Below are 16,362 nucleotides of genomic sequence, written 5' to 3'. Positions count from 1 at the left end.
GCCCATAGATTGTAAGGTCTAGCATGGCAGGGACAAGTGTGCTTTACTTTTTTTTTTTTTTTTTTTGCCGGTCCTGGGGCTTGAACTCAGGGCTTGGGCACTGTCCTCAAGCCTCTCTGTGCTCAAGGCTAGTGCTCTACCACTTGAACCACAGCACCTCTTCAGGCTTTTTTGGTTAGTTTGTTGGAGATAAGAGTCTCACGGGGACTTTTCTGCCCTGGCTTGCTTGGAAAGTGTGGTCCTCAGATGTCAAGACTCCTGAGTAGCTGGGATTGCAGGTGTGAGCCACCAGTGCCTGGCTCGTGTGTCTTACTTTATATTCCTATTTGTATGAGAAGGGGGGAGGGTGGGTAGGGCACTGGGACCCACAGAGAGTTGGAGCTGGGTCATAGCACTAACACTTGGCTGATGGGTCGTGGGTACATTTCTTAACCTCCGGGAGCCAGTTTCTCTATTTGGGAAGGGCGATGGGATACTTGCTTGCAGAAGGACGGGCAACTATCACCCTGACTACGAGGAGAAGTGCCTGTTCCACAGGGAGCATACAGGTGTGTCTTCCTAGCCTGGCTGGAGCCTTCCGTGCCTGAGGGGAGGATGTCTTCCTGAGCTGCTGCTCATCCTGGGATGTTTAGGCGTGAAAAGGACACTGTTAGTAGTGACCCAGGCCCCTGGGTCCCAGCTCGGGATGCACGCCGCTATCCAGGCTCGCGACTGCAGGTGACTGCAGGCTTCCATCCAGCCCGGTGGCCCGGTGCCCAAGCGGACGGCAGGCGCTGTCCCCCACGCAGATCCTCGGACGGACCTCAGGGATCCAAGCAGCCCGCACCGACCCGCGGGGCTCCGCCGCGCCCCGCCCCCGCCCCGCCCCCGTTGCCGTGGAGACGGTGACGCAGGGCGGGGGGCGGGGCCTGCCTCCATCCTCCGGCGCGGCTCGGGCGGCTCCGGACTGCAACCCGGGGCGAGCTTGGCGCTGGGGGGTCCGCGGCCCCGGTCCTCTCCCTTCGGGCCGAGGCAACTGCGCCCGTTTGGGGGTGCTTCCCCGGGCGTGCGTCCTGGCCGCAGAGGAGGGGGCTCGGGGGGGGGGGCCTTCTCCACTTCATCCCCGCCTGCGCCCCGCGGGATCCGGGAGGCGGGCGGGGAGGCGGGGCCCCCGGGCCTCGCTGCCGAGCGCGGGAGAGGAGGAGTTAAGCAAGGTGCCGGCGCGGGGCGCGGCGGAGTGGAGGAGGGGAGCGGAGAGAAAGTGAGAGCGGGGGCGGGGGGGGGGGGGGAAGGACGGGAGCGAAAGAACATCCTGTGCCCGCCGCCGGATGCGGGGGGGGGGGGCGAGGGGGCCCGGGAGGGGAGGGCCCGAGGCCCGGAGGAGGCCCGCCGGATGCGCGGGGAGGGGCAAGGGGGGGGGCCCGGGAGGGGAGGGCCGCCGGATGCGCGGGGAGGGCTGGGGAGGAGGCCCCGGCGGGGAGGGGCAAGGGGGGGGCCGGGAGGGGGAGGGCCGCCCGATGCGTAGGGCGGGGGTGGGGAAGGGCAAGGGGGGTCCGGGGAGGGAGGGCGGGGGGGGTAGGCCCCGGCGGGGAGGGGCAAGGGGGGAGGCCCCGGCGGGGTGGGGGGGAGGCCCCGGCGGGGAGGGGCAAGGGGGGAGGCCCCGGCGGGGAGGGGCAAGGGGGGAGGCCCCGGCGGGGTGGGGGGGAGGCCCCGGCGGCGAGGGGCAAAGAGGGTCTCCGGGAGGGGAGGGCCGCCCGATTCGTAGGGAGGGGGCGGGGAAGGGCAAGGGGGAGCCGGGGGAGGGAGGGCGGGGAGGGGCAAAGGGGGGGTTCTGGGAGGGGAGGGCCCGACGGGGGAGGAGGTGCCGGATGTATGTGGGGACGGGCAGGGAAGCGTGGCCTCCGTCCGCCCCCCCTTCTCCCCCCCCCCCCCGTCTTGCCTCTGTACCCCACCCTCCAGTGCTCTGGCCCGGTTTCTCTTGGTCTCTTCGCCTTCGCTGGGGTGACAGCTACCCGTGGGCCCCCGGACTGGTTGCTGGGCCCTGGGTAAGCGCTAGGCTGGGGGGCAGGTGTCTCCCCCCCTCCCCAGCCTTTCACTCGTGGACGCGGGGTGGGGGTGTCGCGCGAGCGGCCAAGCTTCCAGGGGCACCTAGGTACCAAGATCCTGGGATTTGTCCAATCCCTACAGCGGTGGGGATTGGAACCCGGAGTTAGGCTCCAAAGATCTTGGAGAGTGTGGAGTCCATCAGATTTCACTGTAGCTTTTGAGCCTCGGGCGCTGGGGCTCTGAAAGCAGGGCCCACCGATAACCAGGCTGAAGTGGGCCGCTCATTTCAGCTGGGAGAGAAGGAGTAGGTAAGCGGGCTTGGGGTTTCACAGGTGGTTGGGACTTTTTAAGGCTGGGGGATGCTGCTCCTGCCTTAGGGATTTGTGAGGCCTTCCAAAAGGGGTGTGTGTGTGTGGGGGTGTACATTAGGCTTGCGGTTTGTGCTCCTGCTTTCCCATACCAGGTTGCCCTGGCAGAACCAACTCCCTAATCAACATTCTTTGAACTCTGTGTGCTGGGCACCGATTCAAGGGCTGAGCCCTCACAAACAACGCCAGGAAAGAGTAGGTCTAGTCCCATTTTACAGCTGGGGAAAATGAGGCACAAAGATCAGAGCTAAGTGGTCCGAACTGGTTGTGAACCCTGGCTGTGTGGCCAGCACCCAGCTAAATGAATCCAAACGAAACTGGAGGACCACATCCGCCTGGAGGGAAGAAGCTGGCACAGGTGGTATTGGCACAGTGGTTTGAGCACAGATGGTGGTCAGGTCCTTGCCTTGGTGGAGCTAGCTAGGTAAGGGACTTGCAGATGGGTCTGTCTGTGTATATTGGCTCTCAGACTCTGACCGTAGTTTCAGATTTCTGGATTTGACAGAAAAACAACACAGGAAAATAAAAGCCAAGTTCCCAGAAAGAATTGCAGCTTTTAATAAATGTTTCCTAAGAACATTCAAAACACACCCACGATCGATGATCTCAAAATAAGAACATCATCATCCCAATCAAAACAGTCACTCTTGCTTGGCCCAGTAGCTCACACCTGTAGTCCTCCCCACCTTGGGAGGCTGAAATGAGAGGCTCACTTGAGCCAAGGATTTGAAGACTAGCCTTGGCAACACAGTGATACTTCATCTCTAGAAACAGCAACATTTCCACTAAAGGAGTCCTGGTCTTTACTTTGACAGAGACATTCCTTTTTTTTTTTTTTTAATTGTGTTTTGGACATGAAAATGTTTTGAGGACATGCACTTTAGGGTTTAGCTGGCGGGGATCAAGTTACTGCCAAGAAAGAACTGTCTGCAAGATTCTTTTATTTGGGGGGTAGGGGAGGCTGTTAATGTGGTTTGAACTTGGCCTCACACTTGCTAGGGGCCCCTCTACCACTGAGCCATGCCTCCAGCCCAGTTTTGCTTTTTTTTTTTTTAGGTAGGGTTTTTGAGGGTTTGCCCCAAGGGTTGTCCTCAGACCCCAGTCCTCCTGCCTATGCCTCCTGAGTAGCCGGGATTACAGGTGTATACTACCATGCACAGTCTTCTATGGAAGTCTTAACAACAATATCAACTAGGGAGTATTTGCTTAGGAGGTGAGGGGTTTGCTGTAGGATGGAGAGAGCAGGAACTCCAGGTCTCACTTCAGATAAGCCTAGAGCCAGGGCCCCTAAGGGATCTAGTGTCAGATCTACCACACTACCACGGCAGCCCGGGGTGGTACCTTGATGGTACCAGGGAGGTACCTTAAGACAGCTTCTTCTGCCCTGTGTTCCCGAGAAGTGATGGGTGGTTTCACATCTGTGGGGAGACCTCCAGGGGACCCTGATGGGTACAAGGAGCCATGGAGTCACCCACCTTAGGGCTAGACAGAGTTCTAGGAATGACCCTTAAGGATGGAAGGGAAGCGGGGAAGGGTGGTCGGCAGGCCTGGGTCCTGCTTCCTGCCTGCAAGCTTAGGGTGTGACGGCATCCATTGGGAGGGGCAGGCGCAGCATCGGAGGCAACACTGTGCTTCTGTTTCCTTCCTACCCTGGGACAGCCTGGGACCCGAGCCTCTGGTTGCAGCTCCCCCAGCGGGGCCCACGGCCAGGCTGGTGGAGCCCTGTCCTGTGGCAGCCGTGCTTGGCTCTGGGCCTGGCCCTGCCTGGGACCTGTCACCTCCCTAGTTTGCACCAAAGGGAGTGGGGAGGTTGGTCTCACCTGCTCCATTCTAGGCACAGGCCTCACTGTTCCCAAAGATGGCTCCCGGGCTGCACTGGTGGCATTTTGTGACCCCAGAGTAGTCTCAAGCCAGATATAGTCCCCACTCTAGCTACAGACTTGTCTGAAATTTTATTTAGTTTTTGGTGGTACAGGGGCTTGAACTCAGGGCCTTATGCTTGCTAGGCAGATGTTTGCCATGTGAGCCATGCCCTCCAACATTTTTGCTTTCATTTTTCAGATAAGATCTAGTGCATTTTTCTGAATGGGCCTTGAACCATTCTCCCCCTACCTGCGCTTCCTATGTAGCTTAGGTTATAGGTGTGCATGGAAAATCCGAACCCCTGCAGATAGAAACATGGAAGTAGTCCCGGGCGAGGAAGCTTCTCCTTTCTCCAGGCTCTATCCCAACACCTCAAAGAATGAAGGGCAGCTGGGGCCGTGGCTCACCCCTGTAATCCTGCCTACTCAAGAGACAGATGTGAGGATTGCGGTTTGAAGCCAGCCTAGGCAAAAAAAAAGTCCCGGAGACTCTTTATCTCCAGAAAACCGAAAGTGGAGATGAGCTTGAAGTGGTAGAGCACTAGCCTTAAGCAAAAGAGCTCAGGAACTGCCCAGGCCCTGAGTTCAAGCCCCATGACCCTCCAAACAAAAACAACCCAGAAGTAGAACTGTGGCTCGAGTGGTAGCGTGCTAGCCTAGAGCCAGTGCCTAGGCTTTGAGTTCAAGCCCCAGTACCCGCACACACAATAAATGACAGAACCTACTACGTGCAGGATGCTGGACGTGGAAAGACAGTGGGGCTTCTCCTAACTCATCACTTCCTGCAGAAGCGGGGAAAAAATAGATTTGGGCCTGAGTCTGCAGAACTTTCCATTGTCAGATGGAGTGAGGGAGTCCTGCATGAAGAAGCGCCCCAAGGTGAAGAGATGGAAGATGAAAAGACCAGCAAAACCCAGCAAGCCGTCCAATGGGCATACCCCACCTTCCCTCCGGGCAGAGGCCCAGCCCAGCGGTGGCCTCTGCTGCCCCCTCCTGGAAGAAAGGGCTGTTCAGACACTACCTGTTTGGTCCTCTAGTGACACTTTGGAAAAACCTGTTGGAGGTAGAACCCAGGGCCTGGCAGAGCCTAGGCGAGCCTCTACCACCAAGCCTTTTTATACCCTTGACTCCAGCTTCCTCTGCAGCCCACAAGACTGAACCTGTGTCCCCATGGCCGCATTTCCTGACTACCACCCTTCATCCCATTGTCTCTCCAAGTTCCGATTCTAACACCCGGTTCCTAGCCTTTACCAGAGTTCTGGTTCCGGAAGGCCCTCCCCGGTAGGCCGGGGGCCCGGCTCCCACCTTGGCACGAGGCAGGGCTGAAGACATGAACAGGAGCCTCCCCCAGTGCCTGCAGCAGCTGAACTTCCGCAAAAGTATAGTGGGCCTGGCCACGGGCGCTGGGGCCCTGTACCTGCTCTACAAGGCCATCAGGGCTGGTATACAATGTCAACCGCCCCTCTGTACCAACTCACCCATCTGCATCGCCCGTGAGTGTCTGCCCTCTGGGAAGAGGGCTCTGCCCCAGGAGGTACCTGCTTCTGAGGCCTCCCCTGGGGGAAAGCCCAAAGGTGACTCCTTCAAGTTCCTCTCTCCTTTCTCTCTCCATCATTCTCAGGCTTACCCTGCAGCACCCTAAGTTAGGCCCAAGGGTGACAGAAGCTAGTTTGGGGTCCCTGGGACCTTACTACGGTAGCTCTCCAGCCCTCCAAGGGCAGGTCTCTGAATCCTGGCCCCCAGGACTCCAGTCTTGAGAACTCGCCTGGCTCCTGCTTTGTAGCTCTTGGCTCCGTGTCTTCTCTAGGAACCGGAGACTTTAAGGAAAGGGGCAGTTGTGGACATGGGTACCACGCCTCTTCTAGCCCATGTGATGTTTATGCAATGAGACCCTTTGTGGCCATCTGAGGGTCTCTTTGCCATATACTGAGCGCACAAGAAAACACTAGTTATTGCCATATGCCCCCCTCCCCCATTTACAGGTAGTAAATGGGCAGATGTATGCCATGATACGGCTGTACATGGCAATCCTGCAAGCTGCAAAAAGGCTTCTCTTGCCGAGTCCTGGTGGCTCCTGCCTATATCCGAGCTACTCCAGAGGCTGAGATCTGAGGCTCCTGGTTCAAAGCCAGCCCAGGCTGTCAAATCTGAAAGGCTTTTAACTCCGACAAACCAGTAAAAAGTTGAAAGTAGGGGCTGGGAATATGGCTTAGTGGTAGAGTGCTTGCCTCATATACATGAAGCCCTGGGTTCGATTCCTCAGCACCACATATATAGAAAAGACCGGAAGTGGTGCTGTGGCTCAAGTGGCAGAGTGCTAGCCTTGAGCGAAAAGAAGCCAGGGACAGTGCTCAGACTCTGAGTCCAAGCCCCAGGACTGGCAAAATAAAACAAAAACAAAAGTTGAAAGTAGAGTTAGCGTTCACGTGATAGAGCATCAACTTGAACAAAAAAAAGCTAAGCAAGAGGGCAAGGCCCTGAGTTCAAGCCCCGGTACTGGCACACGTGCACGCGCGTGCACACACACACACATTTCTCTTTAGAATGAGCAAGGCAGCTTCGTCCCCCAGGTTCCTCTTCTCCTACTTCCCAACCCCCTACTTGCCTTATTTCTGAGTCCACAGCCTGAACTGGGTTGGGTGGCTGTCTAGGCCTGGCCATCGAGCGAGAGCGCCATGGGCGGGACTCGGGGGAGCTCCGGAGACTCCTCAACTCTTTGGAGTGTAAGCAGGATGACTACGCCAAGAGCATGATTCTGCACAGCATTACCCGCTGCGTGTACTTGCTGGAGGCTGAGGTGAGCCCAGGGAGGCCAGCCCAGCCCGGCTGGGCCTCATCCCTGCCCCGGGACTGGGCACACGGCTTCCCAACCTTTCTGGCTGGTGGCAGGAGGGGCCCCGCCTAAGGCTCCTGCGGACTCTGACTCCTCCTGCCTCTTCCACCTCCCCCCACACCCCAGGCCTGTGCTTGTTCCACGGATGACATCATGTTGGTGGGCGACATGCTGGATGAAAAGGACAACAACGTCAAGATCCAAGCTCTGAATGCACTGAAAGCTTTCTCTGGCATCAGGAAATTCAGGCTCAAAATTCAGGTGAGCCCAGGGGCAAGTAGCGGGGCAGTACACTCACGATAGCGTTGGTCTTTGGGTACTTTAATTTGCATAGGACAAATGCTCGTGTTCCTGGAAGTTTCTTTGATGGTTGAGTTTGTAGCCCAGAAATAAAAGGGGGATGTAGTCAGCTTCCCCACAAGCTGTGAAGGCCTCTGAATGTGGGGGTGAAATTGAACAAGGCAGGAAGCCCCCTTCAGGTTGTTAGACACCAAACAGTTTTCTAATACCAGCTGGATATATTAGTCGGGATACAGTTGGGTGCTGACACACAATGTTCACACAGACCTGCAAATTAGGGGCTCAGTCCTGCAAGACCCCTTCATTTCACACCCAGTGGGTGAAGTATAACTTCTGACCAACTATCTCTAAAGCTGGAGTTCCCCTAATTTCCTGTTTTAGGCTTCATAATTTGCTGAAGTGACTCATCAAACTTAAGAAAGCCTTTAGTTTACCAGTTTATTATTTGTTATAAAGGGTAACAACTCTGGCTGGGCATAGTAGTGACCGCCTATAATTCCAGCTACTCAGGGGATGGAGGCCTGGAGGATCACAAGTTCCAGACCAGCTATGGCCAAGTTAGCAAGCCTCCTGTCTCACCACGTAAATGATAGAGTGCTTGCCTAGTGTATGCAAGGTTTTGAATTCAGTCCTTGGAATTGCAAAAGAAAGAAAAAAAGAGATTTAAGATGCTGTGCAAACATCTCCCTACCACCAGTACCTCCCTGAGCTCAGCCATCTAGAAACACTGAACCTTGTTGGTTATGAGTATTTCTGGAGGGTCATTAAGTCTTTGGCCATTGGCAAAAAAATTCAATCTCCAGCCCTCTCCCTTCCCCTCCTCTCTCAGGAGGTAGGGGTGGGGCAGGGCTGGAAATTCCTGGCCTCTATTCGTGGTGTGGTCTTTGCGGTGAGCAGCCTCATCTTACCTAAATGCACGCCATCCAAAGTACAGGCTCATGCCTGTAATCCTAGCTACTTTGAAGGCAGATGTGGTATGGTGGTTCAAAGACAGCCCGGGCAAGGAAAGTTTGTGAGACTTTCATCTACAATTAACCGCCAAAAAAAAAGCTGGAAGTGGAGCTGTATTCCAAGTGGTGAAGGGCCAGTCTTGAGCAAGAAAGCTCAGGGACTTGCCCAGACCTTGGGTTCAAGCCCCAGGACTGGTGCGCGCGCACACACACACACACACACACACACACACACATACACACACATCAAGATCCTAAAACACCTCTTCCCAACTAACGGTCTCTCCCCAATTCAAAACAACCCTGTAAAACTCATGAAGTTTGTAGGTGTAAAGTAGAATATCAATAAAAACAAAACCTGCAGTTCCAACCCAAGGCTGAGAAATGGACCATGGCCACTGGCAGGACTCCCCGCCCCCACCCCGCCCCCACCCCGCCCCTCACTTCCACCCTTTTCTCAGTAGTCTTTGTAAAAAGTGACCCTGTGTGTGCATTTGCATATTTGTCAGGACTCATTTGCATATTCCCCAGGGCATATTTAACATGGGTCCTCCCTGCTCCAACATTAAATGATTCGTCCTTCCAGGCTGTGTGGTGGATCAGAAGGGCTTGGTCATGGTGTACCCCACTTTTCTTAGGGCTGCCACCCTGGTTGGTCCCACAACAACATTCCTGTAACACTTCCATCAGTATTTGAGAATTACACACGCCGGAACTTCCTGTACCCAGCTTTTTGTGTGCGTGGAGGTGGGCCAGTCTCAGCAAAGATGTAGGGGTGCCTAGCTGTAACCCTAGCACTCAGAAGGCCGAGGCAGGAGAATCTCAAGGCCAAGGCCAGCCTGAGCTACCCATCTAAGCCTTGTCTCAACCAATAAACCAAGTGTCTGGGTCTCTTACTCCATCCTCCGTGGTGCTCCAGCCAGTGGGGTCACGTGCATATATAAAAGCAGTGATTTGGGGTCTTACTCCTACAGGGGTCCACTTAGCAGGGGAGCTCTGCTTCTCACATGTCCCCCAGCAAAGTCTCATGGAGGTGGCCCAAGTCGTCCCGTTCCTCGGAGCATCCTGTTTCCATTAGATGTGTTCTCCTGGTCCCCGCAGCCAGGGGGCGCTCACACTGCCTCCCTCCGCCAGCTGCTAATGAACACTAGAGGTCGTCTTACCTCAGCACATCCAAAATGGAGTTTGCCCCATGCCTATGTCAGGCATACAGTGTGCAGGTGTCTGGCCGGGCCCTCCGTGCCAGACAGCAGCATTTCTACCTCACTTCTCCCTCTCGCACTCCCTGACCTTTGCACCTGCTCCTGGCTCTGTCTTAGGCCCCACCCAGCCTTGCTAAGGGTTGCCCAGGTCCTTCAGCTCTTGGCCTTCAGTGGGGTGGGCAGGAAGCAGGAGTCCTAATAGGGATGCTGCCGGCACTCTCGGATCTCCTTCCTGGGTTCTTGAGCCTTCCTGTCTTTGGTCATACCCCTTCCTCGGAGCCTCTGGCGTTTCGGAACCCAGGATCCTCTATTCAATTCACATGTGTATGTGGAGTCCTTCCTTTGTGCTGAGATGCTGTGGTGTATGCTGGAGATGAGGTGGTAAAACACAGCAGGAAAGATCTGTGTCTTCGTGGCGCTGGTCCCTGTATGGGGCGAGTCAGGGGAGCCACAGTCAAGGAACATAGGTACTTGTCACACTGGCGGTGCAGTGCAGATGAATCAAGTCCAAGGATAAGGAAGGCTGGGTGGTAAAGGAAACCAACTTGAAGTTGAAGCCAGACATGGTGGCTCACAGTAATTCCAGCCACGAGGGAGGAAAGGATGAGAGGATCAAAGTTCTAGGACAGCAAAAAATGTGAGCCCTTAACTCAAAGAATAAGACAGGAGTGGTGGTGGGAGTACATGCCTGTAATCCCAGCAATATAGGAGACTGAGGTAAGAAGATCATAATCCAAGGTCGTCAGCCTGGGTAAAGGTATGAGACTTTAATCTGGAAAATAACCGAAGCAGCCGACGCCAGTGACTCACACCTGAAATCCTAGCTCCTCAGGAGGCTGAGATCTGAAGATCGTGGTTTGAAGCCAGCCTAGGCTAGAAAGTCCATGAGACTTTTATCTCTAATTAACCATCAAAAGACCAGAAGTGAGGCTGTGGTTCAAATAGTAGAACGCTGGCCTTGAGGAAAAAGAAAAAGCTCAGGGAGCTGGGCACCGTGCCTCACGCCTATGAGCCTAGCTACTCAGGAGGCTGAGATCTGAGGATTGGACTAAAGCCAGCCTGGGCAGGAAAGTCTTCCTGAGACTCTTAGCTCCAATAAACCACTCAAAAACTGGAAGTGGCACTGTGGCTCAAAGTGGTAACCCTGAGCAAAAGAGCTCAGGGATGGTGTCAAGGCCCTGAGTTCAAGCCCCACAACCAACAAAACAAAAAAGCTCAGGGATAGCACCCAGGCCCAATAAGTCATACATACATACTAAGTGAAAAATAGAGCGTGGCTCAAGTGGCAACACATTTTCCTAGCAAGTAGAAGGCCCTGAGTTCAGAATTCTAGTACTGCCAAAAAAAATCCATTATGTTGGACCTCACTAAAATTGAAAATGTTTGCTCCATGAAAGGCCTCGTTAAAAAGATAAGAAGGCAAAAGGAAGACGGGAAGAAAATATTTACAAACTGCCTATTCACAAAGGACTCACCAAGATTATCCAGAGAGCGCTCAAAAGTCAGTATTAAAGAAAAAAACAAAAAACAGCAACCTAATTAGCAAATGGGCAGGAGCCCTGAAGAGAGGTGACACTGACGAGAATACATGAATTACAACTCAGCATGTGGTAAGAAGTTGAACATCCCAGCCATGAGGGCAATAAAAAAAAAAATCCATGTTGAGATACTCATATATACACTGATTAAGAGGGCTAAAATAAAAAGTCATGAAAATGCCAAGTATTGGGGAAGATGCTGAGAAGCAATCTTTCCTACATTGTGGGTAGGATTATGAAATGAAACATCAGCCACCCTGGAAAACAGCCTGGCGGTTGTGAAGAATGCTAACTGCGCATTTACCAACCCATTTCCAGGATTTCATCCTAAAGAAATAAACATAACTGCACAAAAACCCACACACATTTGCCCTTTGTGGACTTATTTGAACTAATCCCCAGCTGCTTGCAGCCAATAGGAGGATGGTTAAACAAACTGTGGTATGTCAATATCGTGGAATACTACTCAACAATAAAAAGGAATGAAACATTGAAACATAAATTGGATGGATCTTGAGGACAGTACATTGATATATATATGTGTGTGTGTGTGTGTGTGTGTATGTATGTATATATATATTCTAAAGGTCATATAGAAGGACTTAATATTGTGGCACATGCCTGTAATCCCAGCTACAGGAGGTGGAGATTGGGAAGATGGTAGTTCAAGGCCAGCCTGGGGAAAATATTATCCAAACCCACCTAGACAAATTAGTTGAGCCTAATGGAGTGCATTGGCCATTGCTAGTCCTGAGGCTTGAACTCAGGGCCTGGGCACTGTCCCTGAGCTGCTTTTGCTCAGGGCTAGCATGTCTACCACTTGAGCCATAGTGCTATTTCTGGCTTTTTCTGTTTATGTGGTGCTAAGGTATCGAACCCAGGGCTTCATACATGCTAGGCAAGCACTCTACCACTAAGCCACATTCCCAGCGGGAAACATCTTGGACAGCAGTGGTATAAGTGTGATAAAATGACAATAAGGCACACATACTGTAGCAATAAACCAATTTATACAAGTGAACTAATTTCCTGCGTGTGTGTGTGTGTGTGCACACGCTTGCTTTTGGATGGATTTTGAAGGGAGAGCCCACGGGAGTTTCTAAAGGATAGCACAAGAGGTGTGTGAGACAGGGCATTAAGAATGGTGGAGTATGCTGTTTACTCTCTGGGAGGGAAGGTGCCACCAATAGCAGAGACGGTGAATAAGGTTTGGGCTGGGGAGGGTCCTAATTGGAGATGTGAACTTGGAGACCCGCAATGAATGGGCAGCGTTTAATTCTGCCAGTCTGCACGACCTCACTAAGGGGGATAAAGAGGAGGATGGGCAAAAGAACTAGCCCCAAAGAGACTGAAACAGAAGCTAAGCACAGAAAGAATTTCCCGGGGAGACGGGGTGGGGTGAGTGGGGGTGAATTCCCACCTACATCAACCGTCAGGAGATGAAGTAAGGAGAATTGTGTGTGTGGTTTGGCGCCCCTGGGCGAGGAGCGGAGGAGGGGAGGCTGGATAGTGGTGGAAAACAGAGCCTAAACCGGGTGCCAGTGGCTCACACCTGTCATCCTAGCTACTCCGGAGTCTGAGATCCGAGGATCGTGGTTCCAAGCCAGCCCAGGCAGGAAAGTCTGTGAAGCTCTTTATCTCTAGTGAACCACCAGAAAACCGGAAATGGTGCTGTGGCTCAGAGTGGTAAAGTGCTACGCCTTGAGTGGAAAAAAAACCCTCAGTGACATCGCCCAGGCCCTGAGTTCAAGCCCCACAACCAAACCCAACCCAACCCAACAAGAGTCTTTCTTGTGTCTCCCACCTCAGGAGCATTCCATCAAGGTGCTCGAGCTGATCTCCACCATCTGGGACACGGATCTGCACGTCGCAGGCCTCAGGCTCCTCAACAACCTTCCGCTGCCTGACTACGTGCACCCCCAGCTGCGCCGGGTGATGCCCGCCCTGATGGAGATCATGCAGTCCGACTACATCCTGGCACAGGTACCCGGCGTCCTCACTGCTGGCCAGCCCCAGCGCCCCCAGGGAAGGGCAGAGGCGAGTGCTAGGCTCACCCCCTGCTCTATTCTTTCTTCAGGTGCAAGCCCTGCGGCTACTGAGTTACCTAGCACAGAAGAATGACCTTCTCTATGACATTCTCAATTGCCAGGTGAGAATTGAAACCGGGCTAACAACCCATGTAAGTGTATCTCTAGGCAGACTTCGTCCTGATGAATTATCCTATTCCTTTAATAGATGCACTGAAGAGCTGCGGTTCCCCCAGTAGAATGAAAGGCCATTTTGTTGGAAGGGCATTCTCCTTTGAGGAGTTTTCTGAATTCTGAGAGTTAGAAACACAGGAAACAAAACAGAAATTAAAGCTAGGTACCAGTGGATCACCCCTATAATCCCAGCTACTCAGGAGGTTGTGATCTGAGGATCCCGGTTTGAAGCCAGCTTGGGCAGAAAAGTCCCTGTGGGACTCTTATCTCCAATAAACCACTAAAAGAAGTCAGAAGTGGTGCCATGGCTCAAGTGGTAGAGTGCTAGCCTGGAGCACGTAGGCGCAGGGACAGCGCCCAGGCCTTGAGTTTAAGCCCCAGGACTGGGGGGGAAAAGAAAAGGAAGGAAGAAAGAAGGAAAAGAAAAAAAAAAGAAGAAAAGGAAGGAGGGAGGGACAGAGAGACGGAGAGAGGGAAGGAAGGAAGCAAGCAAGAAAGGAAGGAAGCAAGCAAGAAAGGAAGGAAGGAAGGAAAGAAGGAAAGAAGGAAGCAAGCTAGTAAAGGTAGACTTGTATGGCACAAATAAACTTGAACTTACTATTATTAGATACCCTAAAGCTGGGCACTGGTGACTCACGCCTGTAATCTTAGCTACTCGGGAGGCTGAGATCTGAGGATCACAATTCAAAGCCAGCCAGCCTGAGAAGGAATGTTTGTGAAACTCTTTTTTTTTTTTTTTTGCCAGTTCTGGGGCTTGAACTCAGGGCCTGAGCACTGTCCCTGACTTCTTTTTGCTCAAGGCTAGCACTCTGCCACTTGAGCCACAGACCTACTTCTGGCCACTTTCTATATATGTGGTGCTGATGAATTGAACCTAGGGCTTCATGTATATGAGGCAAACACTTTACCCCTAGACCATATTCCCAGCCCCTCTATGAGACTCTTATCTCCAATTAACCACCAGAAAACTGGAAGTGGTGCTATGGCTCAAAGTAGTAGAGTGAAAACCTTGACCAAAGAACTCAGGGACAGTGCCCAGGCCCTGATTTCAATCCCCATAACCACCACCACCAACAAAAAGCCTAAAACAGTACAGGTATTAAATGCAAATGCCTCTCAATCATATATAAAATGTGTATAAAAATTAACCAGATGCTAAACCTTAGTATTGATTTCAACAATTTTCCAAGAATCCCTATTATTTTACATATTCTTTGTGTTAGTCCTGGAGCTTGAACACAGGGCTGGGCACTCTCCCTTGGCTATTTTGCCCAAAGTTACTATTTGAGTTACAGCTTTACCTTTCCAGAAACCATCTTATCATTATCATTGTTGTTGTTATTTTATACCTGTACTGCCTCTTAACTCTGGGCCTTGGGCTCTTGCTCAGCTTTTTCCCATTATGACTGGTACTCTACCATGAGAGCCACACCTTGACTTCTAGTTTTTTGCTAGTTAATTGGAGATGGGAGTCTCTTGAATTTTTCTTTTTTTTTTTTGGCCAGTCCTGGGGCTAGGACTCAGGGCCTGAGCACTGTCCCTGGCTTCCTTTTGCTCAAGGCTAGCACTCTGCCACTTGAGCCACAGTGCCACTTCTGGCCATTTCCTGTATATGTGGTGCTGGGGAATTGAATCCAGGGCCTCGTGTATACGAGGCAAGCACTCTTGCCGCTAGGCCATATCCCCAGCCCCTCTCTTGAATTTTTCTGTCCAGATTGACTCCAAAGCCAGATTCTCAGATCTCGGCCTCTGGAGTCTCTGGTATTCATAGGTGTAAGCCATCGTTGCCTGGCTCCGGAATCCATATTATGATCATATCTCTTGTCTTTTATAAACACAATATAATTAAACAAACGATAATGGAAATGAAAACCTGTGTACACTGATAAGCCTGGACAATCGGCGTACAGAAGAGTAGGAATGTGAGAACTTGCCAGCGATTTCATGTGTGTTCCCCCTTCTGCTCGCACATGGTAGGTACACTCCAATTTCCTGAACCTGTTCCAGTCCACACAACCAGGATGTCTGCTTTTCGAGATACTGGTGTTTGCAGAGCGGCTGAGTGAGGGCCAGAACATACCGCACTACCGCGCTGTGAAGTGGCACTACAACGAACAGTCCCTCCACGAAGCCTTGTTTGGGGACGAGTCACGCCTGGCAGATCGGTTGCTGGCCCTGGTCATCCACCCTGAGGAGGAGGTTCAGATCCAGGCCTGCAAGGTCATTGTCAGCCTGCAGTGTCCCCAGGACTTGGTATCCCGGCGCTCTTCCTGCCAACCTAGCCATTCCTACTTTAGAACTGGGGAATAGAATTAAAGAGAAGCCAATAAATGAGTATGGGAGAGATGCTCCAAGACTTGTTGGCCTTTCAGGGCTGGGTAGATAGGTCATGCAACCTGGCCCCTGACTCCCTTCTTTTCCTCGCTACTTTTCCATCTGTCGTGGGGAGCCTATGTTTTCATGGAGATGGGAGAAGAAGGCAGGGGCTGTGGTTAGGATTTGAACGAAGTGTTGGGGTTTAGTCTGTAGGGTGACAGATCAGAAAAGGTGGGTCTTGGGGGAGATCTTGTGAAGCTTTAAGAGGTGGGGCCTAGGGGGAGGGCCTCGGGGCATTGGAGGCGTGGCCTTAGAACCGCTGGGACCCCAGTTCCTTCCTGACTTCCTGTGTGTGGATGTGATGTTTCTGCCCACTGAGCTCCTGCCTGGTGACATGGTCCACTTTAGGCCTTCAATAGATGTTGAACTAATGGTCGTGGCCTCATGTTGGACTCTGAACATCCCAAATTGTCACATGAATAAACCTCTTTTCTTCATACTACCTCAGGTATTTCATTTTGGTTGACTAGTACAACAAGCTTAGGGATGGAAGGCAAAGACGTTCCCCCGGAGACGGTGGATAGCACTGGATTTAGTCAGGATGGGCAATCATCACCTACTTTCCAATACTCCCCCAGGAACGATGCTTCTAGTCCTTGCGTTCATATTTCCCTGGCCCACGTGATGAGGGGAGACAAGTCTCACCATGTGCCCAGGGAGGAACTTGGTGACAGAGCATGGAGGACAGAGAATCACAGGCATATTAA

The 16,362-nt window shown here is 52.7% G+C and overlaps 1 protein-coding gene across 3 annotated transcripts; it reads left to right on the top strand.

The window, feature by feature from the left end:
- The first annotated feature begins 4,989 nt into the window (after window positions 1–4,989).
- Window positions 4,990–15,614, top strand: Armc12 (armadillo repeat containing 12). Of its 3 annotated transcripts, none has more exons than XM_048347885.1 (6): window positions 4,990–5,318; window positions 6,907–7,052; window positions 7,215–7,349; window positions 12,888–13,061; window positions 13,156–13,227; window positions 15,257–15,614. In XM_048347885.1, exons 1-6 carry the CDS (start codon window positions 5,117–5,119, stop codon window positions 15,587–15,589), a joined length of 1,062 nt encoding a protein of 353 aa, XP_048203842.1. In that variant the 5' UTR covers window positions 4,990–5,116; the 3' UTR covers window positions 15,590–15,614. The 3 variants fall into 3 exon arrangements, with proteins under 3 accessions (XP_048203842.1, XP_048203843.1, XP_048203841.1); XM_048347886.1 differs by having other exon boundaries at window positions 5,184–5,748; XM_048347884.1 differs by having other exon boundaries at window positions 5,184–5,829.
- Window positions 15,615–16,362: the final 748 nt, after the last annotated feature.

Source organism: Perognathus longimembris, chromosome 6 (assembly GCF_023159225.1).
Source record: "Perognathus longimembris pacificus isolate PPM17 chromosome 6, ASM2315922v1, whole genome shotgun sequence".
NCBI classification, from domain to species: Eukaryota; Metazoa; Chordata; class Mammalia; order Rodentia; family Heteromyidae; genus Perognathus; species Perognathus longimembris.
The sequence above is the reverse complement of the archived record's forward strand: the minus strand, read 5'-3'. Positions and strand labels throughout refer to the sequence as shown.

Bases quoted from the DNA above. Each gene is read 5' to 3' on its own strand.
- Armc12 (XM_048347884.1), top strand. From the start codon at position 5,586: ATGAACAGGAGCCTCCCCCAGTGCCTGCAGCAGCTGAACTTCCGCAAA. The intron at 7,053-7,214 runs GTGAGCCCAGGG...CCCACACCCCAG, and splicing joins TGTACTTGCTGGAGGCTGAG to GCCTGTGCTTGTTCCACGGA. The intron at 7,350-12,887 runs GTGAGCCCAGGG...CTCCCACCTCAG, and splicing joins AATTCAGGCTCAAAATTCAG to GAGCATTCCATCAAGGTGCT.